The 27,500-nt window shown below is 44.9% G+C and overlaps 2 protein-coding genes and 1 long non-coding RNA gene across 3 annotated transcripts in view; all 3 read right to left on the reverse strand.

Annotated features, from left to right (window-relative positions):
• Positions 1-6,845, reverse strand: part of LOC123506705 (HEAT repeat-containing protein 1-like) — a 28,198-nt gene extending 21,353 nt beyond the window's left edge. Inside the window, 11 exon segments of the mRNA XM_045258976.1 lie at positions 161-289; positions 823-985; positions 1,850-1,923; positions 1,926-2,097; positions 3,318-3,520; positions 3,990-4,154; positions 4,320-4,400; positions 4,669-4,912; positions 5,398-5,614; positions 5,934-6,085; positions 6,718-6,845. Coding sequence (XP_045114911.1) covers positions 161-289; positions 823-985; positions 1,850-1,923; positions 1,926-2,097; positions 3,318-3,520; positions 3,990-4,154; positions 4,320-4,400; positions 4,669-4,912; positions 5,398-5,614; positions 5,934-6,081 — 1,596 coding nt within the window. The 5' untranslated portion in view covers positions 6,082-6,085; positions 6,718-6,845.
• A 3,240-nt stretch (positions 6,846-10,085) lies between these two features.
• LOC123504850 lies at positions 10,086-12,166 on the reverse strand. Its single transcript, XR_006674978.1, has 3 exons — positions 11,786-12,166; positions 10,967-11,125; positions 10,086-10,284 (listed from the first exon to the last, which is right to left on the reverse strand). It is a non-coding gene; the product is annotated as an uncharacterized LOC123504850 (long non-coding RNA).
• Positions 12,167-13,553: 1,387 nt separating this feature from the next.
• Positions 13,554-25,844, reverse strand: LOC123506717 (zinc finger protein 60-like). Its single transcript, XM_045258986.1, has 10 exons — positions 25,818-25,844; positions 25,200-25,338; positions 24,368-24,547; positions 18,939-19,111; positions 18,603-18,707; positions 18,289-18,371; positions 17,711-17,840; positions 17,012-17,186; positions 14,714-14,928; positions 13,554-13,746 (listed from the first exon to the last, which is right to left on the reverse strand). Exons 1-10 carry the CDS (start codon positions 25,842-25,844, stop codon positions 13,723-13,725), a joined length of 1,251 nt encoding a protein of 416 aa, XP_045114921.1. The 3' UTR covers positions 13,554-13,722.
• Between the last annotated feature and the right edge of the window lie 1,656 nt (positions 25,845-27,500).

Below are 27,500 nucleotides of genomic sequence, written 5' to 3' on the forward strand. Positions count from 1 at the left end.
GAGAGAGAGAGAGAGAGAGAGAGAGAGAGAGAGAGAGAGAGAGAGAGAAACACAGAAATAGGACCACAAAATCAAAACAACAACTACTACTACTACTACTACTACCACTACTACTACTACTACTACTACTACTACTACTACTACTACTACTACTACTTACCACACCCCGGGCCAGCCTCTCCAAGTAGCCCTTAGCAGCAGCGGACCGAACCACCTCATTTGTGTGGACCAACTGAGTGAAGCAATAAGGTTCATTTGAGGCGGACGGGAGGAGAAGGGCCTGTAGAACCTGTGTGGATAGACGGATAGGTGGGTAAGTGGATATTTAAGTGTTTAAGTGGATATCTAAGTGGGTATTTCAGTGTTTGAGAGGATGTTTTAGTGTTTAAGTGGATATTTAAGTGTTTAAGTGGATATCTAACTGGGTATTTCAGTGTTTGAGTGGATATTTTAGTGTTTAAGTGGATATTTAAGTGTTTAAGTGGATATCTAAGTGGGTATTTCAGTGTTTGAGTGGATATTTCAGTGTTTGAGTGGATATTTAAGTGTTTAAGTGGATATCTAAGTGGGTATTTAAGTATTTAAGTGGATATTTAAGCATTTGAGTGGATATTTAAGTGTTTAAGTGGATATTTAAGCATTTGAGTGGATATTTAAGTGTTTAAGTGGATATTTAAGTGTTTGAGTGGATATTTAAGTGTTTAAGTGGATATTTAAGTATCTAAGAGAGAAAGAGAGAAAGAGAGAAAAAGAGAAACACACACACACACACACACACACACACACACACACACACACACACACACACACACACACACACACCTTTCTATACTTGTGTCCACATTTGGCGTCATTTTGAAGTGCGGAGAGGCGAGCGATGGCCTGGGTGTGGCCCTCAGGGTGGCACCTCTCCAGGGACCTCAGGGACTGTGCCACATCGATGCACAGAAGCCCAGGGTGGCGGCTCAGGCCCTCCAACACTGACCTGGGGGGGGGGGTGTTTAAGTTAGGTTAGGTTGGGTTGGGTTGGGTTGGGTTAAGTCTCTGCACACACACACACACACACACACACACAAATGCACATTCAAATACCTTCAAAAACACAGATTTCTAGCCTTCACACACTCAAACACACACACACACACACTCAAAACCCTTAAAAACACAATTTCTAGCTTCCAGACACACACACACACACACACACACACACACTCAAATTCCTTCAAAAATTGAATTCTAGCCTTCACAAACACTCAAACACACACACACACACTCAAATACACCCAAAACATCCCCAAACACACCCCAAACACCCCCAAATAAACACACACACACACACACTAAAATTCCTTCAAAAAACAGATTTCTAGCCTTCACACACACTCAAACACACACACACACACTCAAATACACCCAAAACATCCCCAAACACACCCCAAACACTCAAAAACACCCCCAAATAAACACACACACACAAACACACTTAAATTCCTTCAAAAAACAGATTTCTAGCCTTCACACACACTCAAATACACCCAAAACATCCATAAACACACCCCAAACACTCAAAAACACCCCCAAATAAACACACACACACAAACACACTCAAATTCCTTCAAAAAACAGATTTCTAGCCTTCACACACACTCAAATACACCCAAAATATCCTCAAACACACCCCAAACACTCAAAAACACCCCCAAATAAACACACACACAAACACACTCAAATTCCTTCAAAAAACAGATTTCTAGCCTTCACACACACTCAAATACACCCAAAACATTCCCAAACACACCCCAAACACTCAAAAACACACACACACACACACACACACACACACACACACCAGATGACTTTGGCAGCATCGGAAGACGACATCACTAAATCTTCCAAAGTTTTAATTAATCTGTGAAACTTTCTCTCTTTGTTTCTCTTCTCTTTCTCTTTCTCCTTCTTCTTCTCCTCCTCCTCTTTCTTCTTATTCTTTTCTTCCTTTCCTCCTCATCCTCTTCCTCATCCTCCTCCTCCTCTTTCTCCTTCTTTATTTCCTTCCCTTCCTTCTTCTTCATCTTCTTATCTTCTTCCATCAGAGAACTGTGAGATAGAGATAGAGATAGAGAGAGAGAGAGAGAGAGAGATTAAAACCTTATATCACTAATAATTAATCTTACCACACCCAAAACACCCGAAAAATTACCAAAAACACCCCAAAACACCCAAAACACACCAAAAACACCTCAAAACACACCAAAAACACCCCAAAACACCCAAAACCACCCAAAACACACCAAAATACCCAAAACACCTCAAACACATCAAAACACCCCAAAACACTCCAAAACACACCAAAACACACCAAAACACTCCAAAACACCCCAACACACCAAAACACCAAAACACCCCAAAACACCCCAAAACACCCAAAAATGCCAAAACACCCCAAAACACATCAAAACACTCCAAACACCCAAAACACCCAAAACACACCAATAAACTATAAAACACACCAAAACACCCCAAAACACTCCAAAACACACCAAAAGCACCCCAAAACCCACCAAACCCACCAAAACACCCCAAAACACACCTAAACCACCCAAAACACCCAAAACACACCAAAACACCCAAAACACCCCAAAACACACCAAAACACTCCAAAACACACCAAAACACCCAAAACACCCAAAACACACCAAAACACTCCAAAACACACCAAAACACTCCAAAACACACCAAAACACTCCAAAACACCCCAAAACACATCAAAACACCCCAAAACACACCAAAAACATCCCAAAACACACCCAAAACACCCCAAAACACCCAAAACACCCCTAAAACACACCAAAGCACCCAAAATACCCAAAATATCCAAAACACCCCAAAACACACCAAAACACCCCAAAACACACCAAAACACACCAAAACACCCCAAAACATCCAAAAATATCAAAACACCCCAAAACACCCAAAACACACCAAAACACCCAAAACATACCAAAACACCCAAAACACACCTAAAACACTCCAAAACACACCAAACACCAAAACACCCAAAACACACCAAAACAACCAAAAAAAACACCAAAACACCCCAAAACACCCAAAACACACCAAAACACTCAAACACACCAAAACACTCCACAACACACCAAAACATACCAAAACACTCCAAAACACCCAAAACACACCAAAACATCCCAAAACACACCAAAAACACTCCAAAACACACCAAAAACACTCCAAAACACCCCAAAAATACCCAAAACACAGCAAAACACACCAAAAACATTCCAAAACACACCAGAACACACCTTAAACACCCCAGAATATAAGGGCACACCAGGGCTGCCACACTCTTCTCTCTTGCTAGGTCCTGTAGGTAATCAAGCAGCCCCTCCCTCTCCCCCAGGGGTGCCAGGATCTCCCCAGGCACCCCTGTCAGGTCCTGGTGGTGTGACAATGCCAGGAGGGTCAACAGGCAGGGCTGGAAGAGCTCTGGGGTTGGCGGGGGTGTCTGTTGGGAGAGAGAGAGAGAGTGTGAGAGAGTGTGAGAGTGAGAGAGAGAGACAAAAACACCCAAACACCCCAAAACACACCAAAACATCCCAAAAAACACCCAAACAGCCCAAAAACACCCCAAAACACAACAAAAACACCCCAAAACACCCCAAAAGACAAAAAACACCCCAAAACACACCAAAAACACCCAAAACACACCAAAACACACAACACAACACACCAAAAACACCCCAAAACACACCAAAACACCCAAAACACACCAAAAACACACCAAAACACACCAAAAACACCCAAAACACACCAAAAACACAAAACACCCCAAAACACACCAAAAACACACAAAAACACCCCAAAACACACCAAAACACACCAAAACACACCAAAAACACCCCAAAAACACACATAGGGTTTTTAAATATATAATTACAACTCAATTACATATATACCACAATTATTATTATTACCTTTAGCAGCAAGGAGACAATGGCACTAAGGGTGTTTGGTGCCAGGTGTGTGTTGCAAGCCAGGTGTGCCACAATGAGGTAGGTGCCACTGACCAGGTGTGGGTGAAGGGAGGCTAGGCACTGTGGGAGGGACTTAACGATGCTTGCCAGGTGGTCGTCTGTCACCTGGGGGAGAGACGGGGGTGTAGGAGTGGGAGAGAGAGAGAGAGAGATATGTAAGATAGAGAAAGAAAGATAGAGAAAGGGAGAAAAAGAGAAAGAGAGAGAGAATTATATTAACACACACACACACACACACACACACACACACACACACACACACACACACACCTCAACAGTTCCGAGTCCCCCTAGAACTGTCGTGATGAAGAAAGACGAGGCTATGGATGGAAGATTCTTGCTGCTGTGGACCTGTGAGAGAGAGAGAGAGAGAGAGAGAGAGAGAGAGAGAGAGAGAGAGAGAGAGAGAGAGAGAGAATTAATTATTATCCCAAAACAACAAAAAATGATAAATATTCAAAGCATAACATTACATCCTAGTCGATTTAATTTAGGGCTACAAGAATGTTTTCCTTGACACCGGGCCTATGTATTTATTTATTTTATTATTCTGAGGCCTATAGCACTCACAGGCCTATTTGAAGAGAGAGAGAGAAAAAGAGAGACACTCAATACAAACCTTCAGCATTTTTTTGAGATAATCTGCGACAAAATTTCGAAACACCTGTTTTTTGGCCCACTGGGTGAAGATGGAGAGCTTGGGGGGTGGCCTGGCACTCTTCTGGCACTGGGAGAGCCACTGCCACTCCCCCTGGTCCCCCGACAGTGCCACAACTTGCAAAACTCGCGTAAACAGTGCCGATTCGTAATATGGGAACACGCACATCAGGAGAGCGCGTTTGTTCATGTCATTAACCTGGTACCTGTGTGTGTGTGTGTGTGTGTGTGTGTGTGTGTGTGTGTGTGTGTGTGTGTGTGTGTGTGTGTGGGGAGATAATTTTTGTTAGTTTTTTATCATATTTCTTCTTCTCTTTTTCTTTCTCTCTTTCTTCTTTTTCTCTCAGTCGCTCTCTCTCTCTCTCTCTCTCTCTCTCTCTCTCTCTCTCTCTCTCACTCACTCACTCACTCACTCACTCACTCACTCACTCACTCTCTCTCTCTCTCTCTCTCTCTCTCTGCTCTCTCTCTCTCTCTCCTCTCCTCCTCCTCCTCCTCCTCCTCCTCCTCCTCCTCTCCTCTCTCTCTCTCTCTCTCTCCTTACACACACACACACACACACACAAACACACTTTTCTCTCACAAACACACTCATAAAACCTCTATTTCTCTCTCTCCTCTTCCTCCTCCCCTCTCTCTCTTCCTTCTCTCCCTGCCCCACACACACACACACACACACACAGACACAGACCTATAGACCAGCCACTCCAGGGCCTTCAGAGCAGCCTCCTTCTGTAGATAAGGAGACAGTAGCAGCAGGAAAGCCTCCAACTCCTTATCCAGTCTCATGTTGACCTCCTGACCTTCCACAGCCCTCTGAAGGTCACGAGACGCCCTCCCGAAGAGTGTGTTGGAGTATGTGGCAAATCTCAAGTCAATTTTGGCCAGAACGTCAAAACCACTGCGACCTGGAATGGGATTTATGTTGTTGTTGTTGTTGTTGTTGTTGTTGTTGTTACTGCTGCTACTACTACTATTACTACTACCACAATTCTTACTACTACTAATACTACTATTCTATTTGTATTACTGCAAATACTACTACTACTACTACTACTACTTGTAAAATTATAACTACTACTACTACTACTACTATTACTGCTACAACTATTACCACCACTATTACTACTACTACAACTACTACTACTATTCTACTTGTATAACTGCAAAAACTACTACTACTACTACTACTACTACTACTACTACTACCACCACCACGACACTCACCAATATCAAAATATACATCCCGTCCATATTTGGCAGCCTCGGCAGGACTAAATAGAATTGACCTCTTATCTCGAGCAAGGTCAAGGATGGAGGTCTGGGGGGTGGCCAGGCGCTCCAGCTGTGCCGCCAGGGAGGTCATGGCGGCCATCGTTCTGTAAGGTCAGGTTACATAAGGTCACGAGGAGGAGGAGGAGGAGGAGGAGGAGGAAGAGAGAGAGAGAGAGAGAGGTCAGAAGGAGCAGGCTTGGTCTGTCTGTCTCTCTCTCTCTCAAGGGCGGGATGGCTTCTTTTGGAGAGTGCCGATCAGACCCAAAGGACTTTCAGATATTTATTTAAGTGATATTTTTAGTGAATTTTCGACACCACTCTCTCTCTCTCTCTCTCTCACTCTCTCACTCACTTTTATTGTTTGTTTTGGCTAAAGAAATTAAATTGAACAAATGAAAAGTAAATCCTCATCGCCCATTACAATACACAACGTTCAGTGACGCACATCTCCACGTCATAACATTCTCGTAATATAAACGTTTTTAGCCTTTCCTTAAAAACTACAACATTCTCACTCCACTTTATACACTTTATATCATTAGGTGGTGCATTGTATAACCTTGGAGCGCTGTATTGAAATGTTCCTGCACCAATCCCAGAATTACATTGTCATTATTCTCTCATTTAGCCAGTAGGTCACTCACTCCACGTGCCACACTCACCCCTCTCTCTCTCTCTCACACACACACACACACACACACACACACACACACACGCCCCCCAGGTCCCCACTCACCACACAGACTTCACAGCTTAACAAGGCAACACCACACACCACCACAGACCACCACAGTTCACCACAGCGCACCACAACACCAGCTGTGGTCCACGTGTGTGTGTGTGTGTGTGTGTGTGTATCTTGATCTTAATCTTGATGCTACAGGTGACGCAGAGTTAGGCCTTTGTATCACCAGCGCCTGTAGGGAAAATAAGAGACAAAAACCACACAAACAATAAAAAGGAGAGTCACCATCTTACACAGCACTAGTTCCTGCATCTAGCACGCCACATTCTCTCCAGGAACTCTTTCACAGCCTCGATCATCCTTCCATTCGTCTCCCCACACTCCCACAGCTCTTTCACAGCCTCGATCATCCTTCCATTCGTCTCCCCACACTCCCACAGCTCTTTTACAGCCTCGATCATCCTTCCATTCGTCTCCCCACACAGTCCCAGCAGCACCACCATCCATTCCCTTCCTGTCATCTCCCAGCTCTCTCACCACCACTTGCATCATCTCATACCTGTCTCTGGCATACTTCACACACTCCACCACCACATGACCCACCATCTCGTCCTCTCCCATGTCACACTTCTTGCATTCATATCCATGCACTGTGCAGAGCTGCCAGATCGACTATAGCCAATATTTCCCTGCATACAAGCTAAAATTTCCCTTTTCAACCTAGAACTTCCTTATTTCTTGCGTTTAGGAATTAAGATCATACAAAATACTAGATTATTTATTCACATTCAGGGTCAAAAAACGTAAAAGCTAATATTTCTCTCCATAATTTTCCCGTTTTAGCGCCAACTGATTCTGGTATCCCTTCATGCCCTTCACGTCCACGACACTGGTACCGCCTCCTTGCAATCACGATTTGCCTTGCTATTGTGGCAGTGTGTGAAGCGATTCAGGAATATTATTTTTCTACACACACACACACACACACACACACACACACACACATGGAAGAGGAACAAATACACAATTAATTGGTTGAGGTATTTGATATTTATTATGAAAATACTTTATATACAAAATAAAATATTACAAAAAATATTTCAGTGTATAATCACAGCCAATACTTTACCACAGTTCCGTATCACAAAATGAAAGGGAGATTCCTATTAAAAATGCCAAACAATAATATAATCACAAGAATGGCAAAAATACATAATACATCCTAAGATTATGGCAAAATTGTTATATTCATAACTAAATATTCCTTTATTTCACTATATCCTTTCAAAGAAAAAAATACATTCATTTTCATATATATAATACATATAATATACCCTAGCCAATACTTTATCACAGTTCCGTATCACAAATTAAGCTATAAAAAAAAAAAAAAAAAAAAAAAAAATTGACAGGCCAAGGTATCGATACCATGCTGTCTGCGGCGAGATCGACAGAATCAAATCCGGAATCGTATCGTGCCCACCCTTAATGCACTGTGCCCTAGCTCGGAGAGAAGGTCCCCACCCAGGCTGCCATTATACCACTTGCCACCTCTTTCTCTCTATACCACTCCAAGGTACTCTTTTGCTCAATCCTATTCCTCCAGTCACTCAGTCCCACACCTTTCACTACTCTGTCTACCTCACTCCTCCACCTCCTTACACCCCATTCTCTACCCTCTCCATTTCTAACAATCACACTCCAGTCCTTCTCTAAGTGCCTTCCTTAACAATGCCCCAGCCTCTTACGTTCAAACAACCAAATTTCATACATGATCTTGCCTCCCCTAAAAAAACCATTAGACCATTTTATAGACCCAGCTGCTGCTCTCTCTCTCTCTCTCAAAGAAGCGAGGATAAACGCTCATAAACTTATAGAATCGCCATAAATGTGTGTGTGTGTGTGTGTGTGTGTCTCTCAAGATGACTGGCGGGCGTACAATGTAATGGCAAACATTCTTCCTCTCATCCCTATTCTGTCCAACTCTCTAATGCAAGAGTTAACCAGTACGCTCAATCCTTCATCCCTTTCACTGGACAACTCTGGAACTCCCTCCCTGCATCTGTATTTCCGAATTCCTACAACTTGTCTTCTTTAAGAGGGAGGCATCGAGGCATTTGCTCCCCTAATTCTGTCTGACGGTTTTGGCACTTTTTGAACTCTTTGGAAAGCCAGCGGTCAAGTGGGCCTTTTTTTTTAACCTACTTTTTTTTTTGCCCTAGGCTGGCCCTCTTCCCTACGTAGAAAAAAAAAAATCTCTTTTTCCTTTTATCTAAGCAAGAAAGGAAGAAAAACGAAAGCCAGACAGGAAGATATTAAAAAAAGACTTCAATAAAGGTCCACTCGAAATGCCAGCTCCCTTAAAACAGAATTAGCTGAAAAACTTGCAATGTCTTTAAAATTCCCTCCCTCGAACTTAACCCTTTGAGCACCATGGCGTGTTTTTCCTCCTCATTCAAAAATAAAACCAAAATGTGCCATAAGGTGCGGTTGACATGATCCTTAGAACGTTGCCATATGTCACCCAACACTTCAAATAAATATATGTTGAAGTGCCACTGTTTTATTTGAAGTACTGAGCAAGATGTGGCCCAGACAGTACATCTTGGTGACTATTTGGTGATTTTTACAGCTTCAGAAACTCATGTAGGGGTTGAAACAGTGAAGACTGTGGCCATTAATCTTGTGACCTCCATTCACAATTCCTAATGGCAATAAAATGGTACAGAAATCTCAGTACTGGGACACATTGTTACCTTGAGATTTGTGTACCATTAGACCATTTTATTGACATAGGAAGGGTCTATGGAGGTCACAAGATTAATGGCCACAGTCTTCACTATTTTAACCCCTTCAGTACTGGGACACATTGTTACCTTGAGATTTGTGTACCATTAGACCATTAGGACATTAGGAAGTGTCTATGGACATTAGGAAGTGTCTATGGAGGGGATTAATGGCCAGTCTTCACTATTTCAACCCCTTCAGTACTGGGACACATTGTTACCTTGAGATTTGTGTACCATTAGACCATTAGGACATTAGGAAGGGTGTATAGAGGTCAGGATATTAATGGCCACAGTCTTCACTATTCTAACCCCTTCAGTACTGTGTGGGGGAGGGGGGAGGGGTGTTAATGGTGTTAATACAATACCTCACTAAGTTTTTGCTTTCATTTCATTCTTGAAAGTTCACTTGTCTGTTTGTCTTTCCAGTTCATTACTTTTGTTGACATTTGAGTGAGTCTGAGTGAGGAGGTGGTGTCAGCGAGGAGTGTGCAGAGTTTGAAAGGAAAGTTGGGTGTGTGTAGATATGGAACGGGGCCACACCAGTATGATACCCAGGCCCTGGAAAAATTACAACTAGGTCAATACACACACACACACACCTTGAGTGATAATCAACTAACAAAACAAAGGTTTATTACAAACATTTATTGAAACTCCTTTACAAAAAGACCACCACCACCACCACCACCACTACAAGCACGGGTGTGGCACCACTGGTCCACACAACACACCACCTCAAAAGTGGACCTTGACATGGCGTGCAATGTCAGCCCTTGTCTTGAAACACTTGCCACAATCATCACACTTAAAGTCCCTCAGCCCAGTGTGTCTGAAGGTGTGTTTGTTGAGATTAGAAATGGTGGCAAATCTTTTCCCACACTCATCACACTCATAATTCCTAACACCACTGTGTGTCAGCCTGTGTGTGGTTAGGTGAAACTTGTAGGCAAATGTCTTGCCACACTCACCACACTCATAATTCCTAACACCACTGTGTGTCACCCTGTGTGTGGTGAGGTGAGACTTTGTGGTAAATGTCTTGCCACACTCACCACACTCATAATTCCTAACACCACTGTGAGTCACCCTGTGTGTGGTGAGGTTAGACTTTGTGGTAAATGTCTTGCCACACTCACCACACTCATAATTCCTAACACCACTGTGTGTCAGGCTGTGTGTGGTGAGGTGAGACTTTGTGGTAAATGTCTTGCCACACTCACCACACTCATAATTCCTAACACCACTGTGTGTCACCCTGTGTGTGGTGAGGGAAGACTTGTAGTCAAATGTCTTGCCACACTCACCACACTCATAATTCCTAACACCACTGTGTGTCACCCTGTGTCTGGTGAGGGAAGACTTTTGGGTAAATGTCTTGCCACACTCACCACACTCATAATTCCTAACACCACTGTGTGACAGGCTGTGTGTGGTGAGGGAAGACTTGTAGGGAAATGTCTTGCCACACTCACCACACTCATAATTCCTAACAAGCCTGTGTCTCCCCACACCTGAGGCTGACTGCTGGTGCTGCTGGTGACTATCCATGGTGGTGGTAGGGATGATGGCCTCCACCACAGCAGCACCACCAGCACACGCCACAGCCAGTCCTGCAGGGAGCCTTGGGGAAGATTGGCTGGCAGGACGTGCTGGCTCCACTCTGCCTCCACCTGGAACAACAACAACAACAACAACAACAACAACAACAACAACATGAACACTGACACTGACACACACTGGTGTGGTGTTGTTGGTGTTGCCAGACACCTTTGAGGTGACAACCAACTCTCTCTCTCTCTGACCATATGCGTGGCGGAGCTGTGAAGTGGGAGCCGGGAATAGAGGCGAGCGCGCGGGATGGCTTCTCGGGGACAGTGCCAGGTAATGTAATGGCACTACCTTTCCTGGCTTAGTGGCTTAGCTGAAAACACTATTTAAACTATCTTCTCCCAAGGTGGCTTAGGTGTGGGCGCAACTTACAACGCCACTTTCTGAAGTACTCGTAACATGAGTAATGGTAATGTTAGGAATGAGCCCAGAGTGTTCCCTCACAACACTGCCACACACACCAACACCCACTCATACACTCATACAAACATCGCAACACACTACTTGCAACACCAAAGGACATAGTTAAGTTAGTTTAGGCTAAGATAGTGTGTGGACCAAGATACTTTGATGAGATTACCTTTTATTAACATTTTTCAAGATACCCTCTAAGGAGATTTGCGTCCCAAGCCACCCACGACACACCCTCTCTTATTCCACCTATTTCTCCGCTGCCCACGCCCCAACACGCCCCCCACAGCACGGCAAGGGGCGCCACTTACCCTGAGAGCAGTAAGGGACGCCGCCGCCGCAGGGTAACGTAGGAAATGACGTTAAGATAAGGAGATCTTCACACGGGCATAGCCGATAGTCTTCCTCCTTGACCGCCGCGCCATTAGAGACTACGGGACCAATTATTATCTTAATATTTTGCTTATTTACAGTGTTTCTCCTTGTCTAATTATTCTTTTTATCTTAACTTTATTTCTCGTTAGTTTTGGATTACTTAAAACACTCAAATTTTATCCCTAGACACTCAAAAGTCAACACACACAACAATGCCCCAAAACACGCTCAAAGCTCATAGTATTCACCAAAATCACTCACACACACACTCAAAACACCACGCAACACCTCAAAACACCCAAATCACCCCCACACAATGGTGTGTTAATGTGTAGGGTGTGTTGAGGCAGCAGTAAATAGGTACGGGGTGTAACTGGAGGGGTTGCGGCCTCGCTGTCCCGGTGTGTGGTCTCAGTCCTACCCGAAGATCGGTGTATGAGCTCGCTCCGTAATGGGGAAGACTGGCTGGGTGACCACCAGGCGACTGACGTGAATTATACACACACACACACACACACACACATTTTTGACAAGTTACCGCACATGAGACTGCTATGGAAATTAGAGATTTATGGAGAATTGAAGGGAAAAGTGTTAAAGTGGATGGAAAACTACTTGAGATGGAGGGAGATGAGAACGGTAATAAGGGATGCAAAGTCGGACTGGTTGGTGGTGGAGAGTGGAGTCCCACAAGGTTCAGTGCTGGCAACAATACTTTTCCTTGTCTATATTAATGATATGCCAGAGGGAGTAAACAGTTATATTAATTTGTTTGCGGATGATGCGAAGTTGTGTAGGTGTGTGAAGAGTGAAGAAGATTGTGAAATTTTACAGGCAGATCTGGATAGGATTTGGGAGTGGAGCAAGAGGTGGGAGATGGAATTTAATCTGAGCAAAAGTCATGTGATGGAGATGGGGAAGAGTGGAAGACCGCCAAGAGGGTCATAGAAGCTGGGTGAAGGAGTAGTGTTGAGAAAGGTGGAAAAGGAAAAGGATTTGGGAGTGATGATACAAGACCATGGGCAGTTTGAGGCTCATATTGACAAGATGTTTGGAGAAACATATAATTTGATTAGAAATATTGGATTAGCCTTTCATTATATGGATAAAGATATGATGAAGAAATTAATTAGTAGGGTAATTAGACCAAGATTGGAATATGCTGGGGTGGTTTGGTCCCCTTATAAAAAGAAGCATATAAGGAAGTTGGAGAGATTGCAGAGAATGGCAACAATAATGGTTCGGAATTGGCAGAAATGACCTATGAGGAGATTAAAAGAAATGAATTTGCTTACCTTGGAACAAAGAAGAGAAAGAGGAGATTTAATACAGGTTTATAAACTGTTGAGCGGTTTGGATGAAGTGGATAATGAGCAAATGATGTTGAGAGAGGAAAATTTAAATAGAACTACGAGATCACTTAGTAAAAAGATAGCCAAGGGAATATGCTTGAAGGATGTGAAGAAATATAGTTTCCCACAAAGATGTGTGGAGGTGTGGAATAGTCTGAGTGAGGAGGTGGTGTCAGCGAGGAGTGTGCAGAGTTTGAAAGGAAAGTTGGGTGTGTGTAGATATGGAGACGGGGCCACACCAGTATGATACCCAGGCCCTGGAAAAATACAACTAGGTGAATACACACACACACACACACACACACACACACGCACACACACCTTGAGTGATAATCAACTAACAAAACAAAGGTTTATTACAAACATTTATTGAAACTCCTTTACAAAAAGACCACCACCACCACCACTACAAGCACGGGTGTGGCGCCACTGGTCCACACAACACACCACCTCAAAAGTGGACCTTGACGTGGCGTGCAATGTCAGCCTTTGTCATGAAACACTTGCCACAATCATCACACTTAAAGTCCCTCAGCCCAGTGTGTCTGAAGGTGTGTTTGTTGAGATTAGAAATGGTGGCAAATCTTTTCCCACACTCATCACACTCATAATTCCTAACACCACTGTGTGTCACCCTGTGTGTGGTGAGGTGAGACTTGTAGGCAAATGTCTTGCCACACTCACCACACTCATAATTCCTAACACCATTGTGTGTCACCCTGTGTGTGGTGAGGTGAGACTTTTGGGTAAATGTCTTGCCACATTCACCACACTCATAATTCCTAACACCACTGTGTGTCACCCTGTGTGTGGTGAGGGAAGACTTGTAGGCAAATGTCTTGCCACACTCACCACACTCATAATTCCTAACACCACTGTGTGTCAGGCTGTGTGTGGTGAGGTGAGACTTTTGGGTAAATGTCTTGCCACACTCACCACACTCATAATTCCTAACACCACTGTGTGTCAGGCTGTGTGTGGTGAGGTGAGACTTGTAGGCAAATGTCTTGCCACACTCACCACACTCATAATTCCTAACACTGTGTGTCAACCTGTGTGTGGTGAGGTGAGACTTTGTGGTAAATGTCTTGCCACACTCACCACACTCATAATTCCTAACACTGTGTGTCACCCTGTGTCTGGTGAGGTGAAACTTTGTGGTAAATGTCTTGCCACACTCACCACACTCATAATTCCTAACACCACTGTGTGTCACCCTGTGTCTGGTGAGGTGAGACTTGTAGGCAAATATCTTGCCACACTCACCACACTCATAATTCCTAACACTGTGTGTCAACCTGTGTGCAGTGAGGTCAAACTTTGTGGTAAATGTCTTGCCACACTCACCACACTCATAATTCCTAACACTGTGTGTCAACCTGTGTGTGGTGAGGTTAAACTTTCTGGTAAATGTCTTGCCACACTCACCACACTCATAGTTCCTAACACCACTGTGTGTCAGGCTGTGTGTGGTGAGGTTAAACTTTTTGGTAAATGTCTTGCCACACTCACCACACTCATAATTCCTAACAAGCCTGTGTCTCCCCACACCTGAGGCTGACTGCTGGTGCTGGTGCTGGTGCTGGTGCTGCTGGTGACTATCCATGGTGGTGGTAGGGATGACGGCCTCCACCACAGCAGCACCACCAGCACACGCCACAGCCAGTCCTGCAGGAGCCTTGGGGAAGATTGGCTGGCAGGACGTGCTGGCTCCACTCTGCCTCCACCTGGAACAACAACAACAACAACAACAACAACATGAACACCATGAACACTGACACTGACACACACTGGTGTGGTGGTGTTGGTGTTGCCAGACACCTTTGAGGTGACAACCAAGGTATGGCAATGGTAAGGAGGGGTGAGCAAATGTGAGTGGTGTGTCTATTGGTGGTGGTGGCACTGGCTTGGTCCACTCAGTGACAGTGTGTGGCCTTGGTGAAGGAGTGGTGTGTGCACACTGCACAGTGCTTTACAGGTGAGTGAGGGGCGCCCAGGGGAGGAGCCTGGTTGTGGGCGGGGAGAGGGGAGGAAAGACACACCCAACAGCACAGCACAGCACTCACAGCACACACACAGTAACAAGGCAGCACATACACACATTTGAGATAATTTCCACTAGGAAGTGAAAAGTATCTCAAATTACCCCTATTTTCAAAAAAGGCTCCCGCCATCACCCGTTAAACTACAGACCAACAAGCCTAACATGAGTGTGTTGCAAGACTCTAGAGCGCATAGTGGTTGACGGTCTTACAGATTATCTCAATAGTAATGGCATTTTATCAACAGACCAGTTTGGCTTCAGGAGAGGGAGATCAACTGAGGACCAATTACTGCTTACTTACAACTCTATCACATCCTGGCTAGACAGTGGATATACAGTAGACTTAATTCTGCTTGATTTTTCTAAAGCATTTGAAGTTGTCACCCACACTATTCTCCTACAAAAACTTTCCTGTCTTGGCATCTCTGGTGTCCTCCTACAGTGGATCAAAGACTTCCTCACTCAGCGAACAATGTCTGTTTCTGTTACAGGCGTCCCAAGCAGTCACAGGTTAATCCCCAGTGGAGTACCCCAGGGTTCAGTTCTCTGTCCTTTACTTTTTGTTATCTATGTAAACCACTTACCGTCTTACATAAACAATAATTGCAAAATATTTGCTGACGATCTAAAGATTTATATGCCCATTCGTAACTTGCCGCACACCCACACAGTTGTTGACTTATCTAACTGCCAACGTGAGATCAACTCTATATATAGAATATCAAACTCCTGGGGGCTTTCTTTAAATATAGATAAATGTGTCACACTGAGATTCAACAGAGGCACTTTTCCAGAGCAAGACACAGGCCCATATAACACCTACTCACTCAATAGTACAGATATACAAAAGGTTAATGCCCACAAGGATCTTGGTGTACTGGTTGACACTTCTTTACACTTCCACATGCACATAAAAACCACAGCTAACAAGGCTGCAGGGCTGGCACCAAATTTACTAAAAGCAACTATTTGTAGATCACAGAATTTTATACTAATACTGTTCATGCCTATGGAACACATGTTATCTTGGAGACCTAAAAGATGCTAGAAAGTGTTCAGAGGTCGTGGACTGGACACATAGACGGAATGACTGGACTGTCCTACAAAGAGCGTTTGTTAGCTCTTAACCTCTACTCTGTACGTGGACGCCTTACTCGTGCTGACATAATAAAGTACTGGAAGATCTTCTACTCTGAGTGTTCTGTCTCTCCCGAGGACTTATTCATCACAACACCACACGCACATACTCGTGGACACCGTTTTAAATTAGCTCACCAGCAGTACAGTTCAGTGTATCTTATTAGATATCGATTTTTCTCATTCCGGTGTGTCCGTTTATGGAATTCTTTGCCTGACCATGTTGTTGCTCTGAACTCCCTGCCATCCTTCAAATCAGCCCTTCACACTCATTTAGGCGACATTCTGTACGACTTTGTGGAGTAACATGTGGTGCTGTTTGCTGCACAATAATATATCCTGCATTTCTGAACAGTTTCATTGGGTACACATTCCAGTCCACTCACAGTTTGTTACAATCATCCAGTAATCTACACACAAAGTTAACTGGCGTACCCATTTTCCAAGCTACCTTTTTCCTACTCTTCCTTGCATTTTTCAGGTCTGGGAGCTAAGGGTGAGTAACCAGGTGAGTAACCCCAAGGAGAATTGTCCCAAGCCACCCACGACACACCCCTCTTATTCCACCTATTTCTCCGCTGCCCACGCTCCTACACACCCCCTACAGCACGGCAAAGGGCGCCACTTACCCTGAGAGCAGTAAGGGACGCCGCCGCCGCAGGGTAACGTAGGAAATGACGTTAAAATAAGGAGATCTTCACACGGGCATAGCCGATAGTCTTCCTCCTTGACCGCCGCGCCATTAGAGACTACGGGACCAATTATTATCTTAATATTTTGCTTATTTACAGTGTTTCTCCTTGTCTAATTATTCTTTTTATTTTAACTTTATTTCTCGTTAGTTTTGGATTACTTAAAACACTCAAATTTTATCCCTAGATACTCAAAAGTCAAAACACAACAATGCCCCAAAACACGCTCAAAGCTCATAGTATTCACCAAAATCACTCACACACACACTCAAAACACCACGCAACACCTCAAAACACACCTAAAATCACTAGAAGCACTCAGAATACACCCAAACCACCCCTACACTCCAAAACCACTTTGAACACTCAAAATTAACCGGAAACACTCTCAAAACACCTAGCAATACCTCAAAATGCTCCCAAATGGTACTCTCTCTCTCTATGGCAGTGTTTCTAGTTGGCTTACATCACCAACACTGCAATGTAACGTGTTCCTCACCAGCAGAGAGAAGCACCAGAACAAACTCACTGATAAGGAGGAGGAGGAGGAGGCAATGAATGGACAGTAGAGACAGGTCACCACTGCAGGGCTGTGTTGGGTCCCTTGCTCAGAGTTCAGTCACACACTCAACACACACGGCTGGTTGGTGACGCCTGACACAGCTTGGTGAAGACTGCTGCATCCATGCCGCAGTGCTCACCAAGGCTCAGTCTGGGCTGGTGCACACCCTGGGGCACCAACAGGCCAGCAGGGAGGGACACAGCACTGCTCACATCAGTCAACCGCAAGTGTGGCTAATACTTACCCTGCCACAAATACCACACACAGTCACACCTTATACAGGAAAACAACTTCACACACACACACACACACCTTGAGTGAAAATCAACTAACAAACAAAGGTTTATTACAAACATTTATTGAAACTCCTTTACAAAAAGACCATCACCACCACCACCACCACTACAAGCACGGGTGTGGCGCCACTGGTCCACACAACACACCACCTCAAAAGTGGACCTTGACATGGCGTGCAATGTCAGCCTTTGTCATGAAACACTTGCCACAATCATCACACTTAAAGTCCCTCAGCCCAGTGTGTCTGAAGGTGTGTTTGTTGAGATTAGAAATGGTGGCAAATCTTTTCCCACACTCATCACACTCATAATTCCTAACACCACTGTGTGTCAGGCTGTGTGTGGTGAGGTGAGACTTGTAGGCAAATGTCTTGCCACACTCACCACACTCATAATTCCTAACACCACTGTGTGTCACCCTGTGTGTGATGAGGTGAGACTTTGTGGTAAATGTCTTGCCACATTCATCACACTTATAATTCCTAACACCACTGTGTGTCAGCCTGTGTGTGGTGAGGTGAGACTTTCTGGTAAATGTCTTGCCACATTCACCACACTCATAATTCCTAACACCACTGTGGGTCACCCTGTGTGTGGTGAGGTGAGATTTGTAGGCAAATGTCTTGCCACACTCACCACACTCATAATTCCTAACACCACTGTGGGTCACCCTGTGTGTGGTGAGGTGAGATTTGTAGGCAAATGTCTTGCCACACTCACCACACTCATAATTCCTAACACCACTGTGTGTCACCCTGTGTCTGGTGAGGGAAGACTTGTAGGGAAATGTCTTGCCACACTCACCACACTCATAATTCCTAACACCACTGTGTGACAGGCTGTGTGTGGTGAGGTTAAACTTTGTGGTAAATGTCTTGCCACACTCACCACACTCATAATTCCTAACACCACTGTGTGTCAGGCTGTGTGTGGTGAGGGAAGACTTTGTGGTAAATGTCTTGCCACACTCACCACACTCATAATTCCTAACACCACTGTGTGTCACCCTGTGTGTGGTGAGGTGAGACTTTCTGGTAAATGTCTTGCCACACTCACCACACTTATAATTCCTAACACCACTGTGTGACAGGCTGTGTGTGGTGAGGGAAGACTTGTAGGGAAATGTCTTGCCACACTCACCACACTCATAATTCCTAACAAGCCTGTGTCTCCCCACACCTGAGGCTGACTGGTGCTGGTGCTGCTGGTGACTATCCATGGTGGTGGTAGGGATGACGGCCTCCACCACAGCAGCACCACCAGCACACGCCACAGCCAGTCCTGCAGGGAGCCTTGGGAAGATTGGCTGGCAGGACGTGCTGGCTCCACTCTGCCTCCACCTGGAACAACAACAACAACAACAACAACATGAACACTGACACTGACACACACTGTGGCCTTGGTGAAGGAGTGGTGTGTGCACAGTGCCTTACAGGTGAGTGAGGGGCGCCCAGGGGAGGAGCCTGGTTGTGGGCAGGGAGAGGGGAGGAAAGACACACCCAACAGCACAGCACTGCACAGCACAGCACTCACAGCACACACACAGTAACAAGGTAGGCCATACACACAGCACCGCCAGGCAGCCACAGCACAGCACTCACAGCACACACACAGTAACAAGGCAGCACATACACACAGCACCGCCAGGCAGCCACCAGCACGGAGAGGGGCTTTACATAGACCTAACTGGTCACTACAAACATCATACAAACATCGCAACACACTACTTGCAACACCAAAGGACATAGTTAAGTTAGTTTAGGCTAAGATAGTGTGTGGACCAAGATACTTTGATGAGATTACCTTTTATTAACATTTTTCAAGATACCCTCTAAGGAGATTTGCGTCCCAAGCCACCCACGACACACCCCTCTCTTATTTCACCTATTTCTCCGCTGCCCACGCCCCCACACGCCCCCCACAGCACGGCAAGGGGCGCCACTTACCCTGAGAGCAGTAAGGGACGCCGCCGCCGCAGGGTAACGTAGGAAATGACGTTAAGATAAGGAGATCTTCACACGGGCATAGCCGATAGGCTTCCTCCTTGACCGCCGCGCCATTAGAGACTACGGGACCAATTATTATCTTAATATTTTGCTTATTTACAGTGTTTCTCCTTGTCTAATTATTCTTTTTATCTTAACTTTATTTCTCGTTAGTTTTGGATTACTTAAAACACTCAAATTTTATCCCTAGACACTCAAAAGTCAACACACACAACAATGCCCCAAAACACGCTCAAAGCTCATAGTATTCACCAAAATCACTCACACACACACACACTCAAAACACCACGCAACACCTCAAAACACACCTAAAACTCACTAGAAACACTCAAAATACACCCAAACCACTTAGAACACTCAAAACTAACCCAAAAGACCACGCAACACCTCAAAATACCTCCAAACACACCTAAAACTCACTAGAAACACTCAAAATACACCGAAATCACCCCCACACAATGGTGTGTTAATGTGTAGGGTGTGTTGAGGCAGCAGTAAATAGGTACGGGGTGTAACTAGAGGGGTTGTGGCCTCGCTGTCCCGGTGTGTGGAGTGTGTTGTGGTGTGTTAATGTGTAGGATGTGTTGAGGCAGCAGTAAATAGGTACGGGGTGTAACTGGAGGGGTTGTGGCCTCGCTGTCCCGGCGTGTGGTCTCAGTCCTACCGGAAGATCGGTGTATGAGCTCGCTCCGTAATGGGGAAGACTGGCTGGGTGACCACCAGGCGACTGACGTGAATTATACACACACACACACACATTTTTGACAAGGTACCGCACATGAGACTGCTATGGAAATTAGAGATTTATGGAGAATTGAAGGGAAAAGTGTTAAAGTGGATGGAAAACTACTTGAGATGGAGGGAGATGAGAACGGTAATAAGGGATGCAAGGTCGGACTGGTTGGTGGTGGAGAGTGGAGTCCCATAAGGTTCAGTGCTGGCACCAATACTTTTCCTTGTCTATATTAATGATATGCCAGAGGGAGTAAACAGTTATATTAATTTGTTTGCGGATGATGCGAAGTTGTGTAGGTGTGTGAAGAGTGAAGAAGATTGTGAAATTTTACAGGCAGATCTGGATAGGATTTGGGAGTGGAGCAAGAGGTGGGAGATGGAATTTAATCTGAGCAAAAGTCATGTGATGGAGATGGGGAAGAGTGGAAGACCGCCAAGAGGGTCATAGAAGCTGGGTGAAGGAGTAGTGTTGAGAAAGGTGGAAAAGGAAAAGGATTTGGGAGTGATGATACAAGACCATGGGCAGTTTGAGGCTCATATTGACAAGATGTTTGGAGAAACATATAATTTGATTAGAAATATTGGATTAGCCTTTCATTATATGGATAAAGATATGATGAAGAAATTAATTAGTAGGGTAATTAGACCAAGATTGGAATATGCTGGGGTGGTTTGGTCCCCTTATAAAAAGAAGCATATAAGGAAGTTGGAGAGATTGCTGAGAATGGCAACAATAATGGTTCTGGAATTGGCAGAAATGACCTATGAGGAGATTAAAAGAAATGAATTTGCTTACCTTGGAACAAAGAAGAGAAAGAGGAGATTTAATACAGGTTTATAAACTGTTGAGCGGTTTGGATGAAGTGGATAATGAGCAAATGATGTTGAGAGAGGAAAATTTAAATAGAACTACGAGATCACATAGTAAAAAGATAGCCAAGGGAATATGCTTGAAGGATGTGAAGAAATATAGTTTCCCACAAAGATGTGTGGAGGTGTGGAATAGTCTGAGTGAGGAGGTGGTGTCAGCGAGGAGTGTGCACAGTTTGAAAGGAAAGTTGGGTGTGTGTAGATATGGAGACGGGGCCACACCAGTATGATATTCAGGCCCTGGAAAAATTACAACTAGGTGAATACACACACACACACACACACACCTTGAGTGATAATCAACTAACAAAACAAAGGTTTATTACAAACATTTATTGAAACTCCTTTACAAAAAGACCACCACCACCACCACCACAAGCACGGGTGTGGCGCCACTGGTCCACACAACACACCACCTCAAAAGTGGACCTTGACGTGGCGTGCAATGTCAGCCTTTGTCTTGAAACACTTGCCACAATCATCACACTTAAAGTCCCTCAGCCCAGTGTGTCTGAAGGTGTGTTTGTTGAGATTAGAAATGGTGGCAAATCTTTTCCCACACTCATCACACTCATAATTCCTAACACCACTGTGTGTCAGGCTGTGTGTGGTGAGGTGAGACTTATAGGCAAATGTCTTGCCACACTCACCACACTCATAATTCCTAACACCACTGTGTGTCAGGCTATGTGTGGTGAGGTGAGACTTTGTGGTAAATGTCTTGCCACACTCACCACACTCATAATTCCTAACACCACTGTGTGTCACCCTGTGTGTGGTGAGGTGAGACTTTGTGGTAAATGTCTTGCCACAGTCACCACACTCATAATTCCTAACACCACTGTGTGTCAGGCTGTGTGTGGTGAGGTGAGACTTTCTGGTAAATGTCTTGCCACACTCACCACACTTATAATTCCTAACACCACTGTGTGTCAGCCAGTGTGTGGTGAGGTGAGACTTGTAGGAAATGTCTTGCCACACTCACCACACTCATAATTCCTAACACCACTGTGTGTCACCCTGTGTGTGGTGAGGTGAGACTTTCTGGTAAATGTCTTGCCACACTCACCACACTTATAATTCCTAACACCACTGTGTGACAGGCTGTGTGTGGTGAGGGAAGACTTGTAGTGAAATGTCTTGCCACACTCACCACACTCATAATTCCTAACAAGCCTGTGTCTCCCCACACCTGAGGCTGACTGGTGCTGGTGCTGGTGACTATCCATGGTGGTGGTAGGGATGACGGCCTCCACCACAGCAGCACCACCAGCACACGCCACAGCCAGTCCTGCAGGGAGCCTTGGGAAGATTGGCTGGCAGGACGTGCTGGCTCCACTCTGCCTCCACCTGGAACAACAACAACAACAACAACAACATGAACACTGACACTGACACACACTGTGGCCTTGGTGAAGGAGTGGTGTGTGCACAGTGCCTTACAAGTGAGTGAGGGGCGCCCAGGGGAGGAGCCTGGTTGTGGGCGGGGAGAGGGAAGGAAAGACACCCAACAGCACAGCACAGCACTCACAGCACACACACAGTAATAAGGTAGCACATACACACAGCACCACCAGGCAGCCACAGCACAGCACAGCACTCACAGCACACACACAGTAACAAGGCAGCAAATACACACAGCACTGCCAGGCAGCCACAGCACAGCACTCACAGCACACACACAGTAACAAGGCAGCACATACACACAGCACCGCCAGGCAGCCACCAGCACGGAGAGAGAGGCTTTACATAGACCTAACTGGTCACTATGCCTAAACAACAGCCTCGCCACACACACACACACACACACACACACACACACACACACACCTTGAGTGATAATCAACTAACAAAACAAAGGTTTATTACAAACATTTATTGAAACTCCTTTACAAAAAGACCACCACCACCACCACCACCACTACAAGCACGGGTGTGGCGCCACTGGTCCACACAACACACCACCTCAAAAGTGAATCTTGACGTGGCGTGCAATGTCAACCTTTGTCATGAAACACTTGCCACAATCATCACACTTAAAGTCCCTCAGCCCAGTGTGTCTGAAGGTGTGTTTGTTGAGATTAGAAATGGTGGCAAATTTTTCCCACACTCATCACACTCATAATTCCTAACACCACTGTGTGTCAGGCTGTGTGTGGTGAGGTGAGACTTGTAGGCAAATGTCTTGCCACACTCACCACACTCATAATTCCTAACACCACTGTGTGTCACCCTGTGTGTGGTGAGGTGAGACTTTGTGGTAAATGTCTTGCCACACTCACCACACTCATAATTCTTAACACCACTGTGTGTCAGCCTGTGTGTGGTGAGGTGAGACTTGTAGGCAAATGTCTTGCCACACTCACCACACTCATAATTCCTAACACCACTGTGTGCCAGCCTGTGTGTGGTGAGGTGAGACTTTGTGGTAAATGTCTTGCCACACTCACCACACTCATAATTCCTAACACCACTGTGTGTCAGCCTGTGTGTGGTGAGGTGAGACTTTGTGGTAAATGTCTTGCCACACTCACCACACTCATAATTCCTAACACCACTGTGTGTCAGCCAGTGTGTGGTGAGGTGAGATTTGTAGGGAAATGTCTTGCCACACTCACCACACTCATAATTCCTAACACCACTGTGTGTCACCCTGTGTGTGGTGAGGTGAGATTTGTAGCAAATGTCTTGCCACACTCACCACACTTATAATTCCTAACACCACTGTGTGACAGGCTGTGTGTGGTGAGGGAAGACTTGTAGGGAAATGTCTTGCCACACTCACCACACTCATAATTCCTAACAAGCCTGTGTCTCCCCACACCTGAGGCTGACTGTTGGTGCTGCTGGTGCTGGTGCTGGTGCTGCTGGTGACTATCCATGGTGGTGGTAGGGATGACGGCCTTCACCACAGCAGCACCACCAGCACACGCCACAGCCAGTCCTGCAGGGAGCCTTGGGGAAGATTGGCTGGCAGGACGTGCTGGCTCCACTCTGCCTCCACCTGGAACAACAACAACAACAACAACAACAACAACAACATGAACACTGACACTGACACACACTGGTGTGGTGTTGTTGGTGTTGCCAGACACCTTTGAGGTGACAACCAACTCTCTCTCTCTCTGACCATATGCGTGGCGGAGCTGTGAAGTGGGAGCCGGGAATAGAGGCGAGCGCGCGGGATGGCTTCTCGGGGACAGTGCCAGGTAATGTAATGGCACTACCTTTCCTGGCTTAGTGGCTTAGCTGGGAACACTATTTAAACCCCACCATCTTCTCCCAAGGTGGCTTAGGTGTGGGCGCAACTTACAACGCCACTTTCTGAAGCACTCGTAACATGAGTAATGGTAATGTTAGGAATGAGCCCAGAGTGTTCCCTCACAACACTGCCACACACACCAACACCCACTCATACAAACATCGCAACACACTACTTGCAACACCAAAGGACATAGTTAAGTTAGTTTAGGCTAAGATAGTGTGTGGACCAAGATACTTTGATGAGATTACCTTTTATTAACATTTTTCAAGATACCCTCTAAGGAGATTTGCGTCCCAAGCCACCCACGACACACCCCTCTCTTATTTCACCTATTTCTCCGCTGCCCACGCCCCCACACGCCCCCCACAGCACGGCAAGGGGCGCCACTTACCCTGAGAGCAGTAAGGGACGCCGCCGCCGCAGGGTAACGCAGGAAATAACGTTAAGATAAGGAGATCTTCACACGGGCATAGCCGATAGGCTTCCTCCTTGACCGCCGCGCCATTAGAGACTACGGGACCAATTATTATCTTATTTATTCTTTATTCTTTGTCATTACATTGAGACCCTGGCAGGCTGCTCCGCCAACTAGTGGCGCTCTGTAGAGCCTCTATTCTATAGTAATTAAATATAAAAATAAAGGCCCATCCTCCTCCTTTATTGTATTTATTGATTAATTCAACAATAAATGTATTAATCGATCAATCAATCACAATACTTAGCAGAGTACTGTATAAAATATTGTAAAAACTGATCACACACACACACACACACACACACACACGATAAACTCTAGCTATACATGTAATGTAGTTTAAGTAATCAAACATAAAAATTGCACATTAAAATGTTACACAGTATAATGTTGAGTGGCAGTCCTATCTGACACATCATAGGCATCCCTGAATTAATATGTCTTTAGTCTTTTCTTAAAAAGTTCAATGTTATTGCTGGCCTTGACCTGCACTGGAAGCCTTGCCTATTGTACAGTCTTGAAAGGCTCTCAAACCCGTATCTGAGTTACATCTTGGCTCATTTAGGCTGTACTCCTCTGCTGCACCTGCATGCCTCACTACAACACTTGTCCTAACCTCAAATGGATGCAATAACGTTCTTAAATAAACAGGTTTTCCACTAGTCATGACTTGATAAGTTAACACACAAATGTTGTAAGCAATACGAGCCTTTATCGGTAAGCAATGCAGCTCAATGAGTACTATTGAGTAGGCCTACAGGCGTTACTCTGTCGCGAGGGGAAACATATTTGATCATTCTGGCAGCTCTATTCATTGTCAGTTGTAATTTCCTTGATTGATAATTTGGCAGGTTATAATACAAGGAGTTGCATTAGTCCAGCTTGGCTATAACATGTTTTTGAATCAGAGACTTGACAGAATAGTCATGCAAATATCTCCTTATGAAAGCAATGTTCCTCAGATTATACCTTGCCACTCTCACACCCTCATTTATTGGATCATTTAAACTTAAATACTTGGATCACTTAAAACTTACTTAAAACACTCAAATTTTATCCCTAAACACTCAAAACACACAAAAACGTCCCACAACACGATCAAAATCACTCCCACACACCCAAAACACACTCAAAACACCGCGCAACACCTCAGCATACCCCCAAACACACGTAAAACTCACTAGAAACACTCAAAATACACCCAAATCACCCCACACACCCAAGCCACTTAAAACACTCAAAACTAACCCAAAACACACTCAAAACAACACGCAACACCTCAACATACCCCAAACACACGTAAAACTCACTAAAAACATCCAATATACACCAAAATCACCCTCACACACACTCAAACCGCTTACAACACTCAATATCATGCCCTGTCACACTCAAAAAGCCACGCAACACCTCAAAATGTCCCCAAACACACCTAAAACTCACTAGAAACACCCAAATCACCCCCACACACACCCAAAAGACCCCCAACACACACTCACACAGCTTAAAATACTCAAAATTAACCCAAAACACTTAGAACACCAACCAACCCCTCAAAATACACCCCAAACACACTCAAAACTTGCAAATACTGAAACACATCTCAATCCACGCACTCAAGGTACGGAAAATATAGCTAAAAGATCTAACACACACTGAAAACACACGAAATACACCCAAACATACTCACAACACTACTAAACGCACCCAAAATACCCCAAATATGCCCCAAAACCAACAGTATGCATTATAAAGAACGTAAGGATTAAAAGGGACACTTACCTAAATATTACACCTTGGCTCCTTCTCCTATTCCGCCTCTATTTCTCATTTCTTCTTCGTCCTCCTCCTTTGTTTGTCCTTCTTCTTCCTCCCATTGCTTCCATCTCCACGTCTGAGCCTAGCAACACATCAAAACACGAGATATTACACAAAATATTGAGGAAATGAAGGAAGAAAAATATTTTGCCTTACCTGCTCCTCCTCTTCCTTCTCTCTTTCTCCTTCCTTCCTCCTTATCCTCCTTTATTTCTCCTTTCTACTTCCTTCTGCTACTACTATCTACACACCTGAACCTAGAAACACACGAAAACACGCAGGAATCACCAGATATTAGGCAAAATATTGACGAACTGCGGGTTTGGAAAAGAGGCGGCAGCCCGGGGCTATGTTGAGTCACAGAGAACGGGAGAGCGGGGGTCACTCGGCTAAATTACG

The sequence above is a fragment of the Portunus trituberculatus genome, chromosome 2 (genome assembly GCF_017591435.1).
Source record: "Portunus trituberculatus isolate SZX2019 chromosome 2, ASM1759143v1, whole genome shotgun sequence".
Classification (NCBI taxonomy): Eukaryota; Metazoa; Arthropoda; class Malacostraca; order Decapoda; family Portunidae; genus Portunus; species Portunus trituberculatus.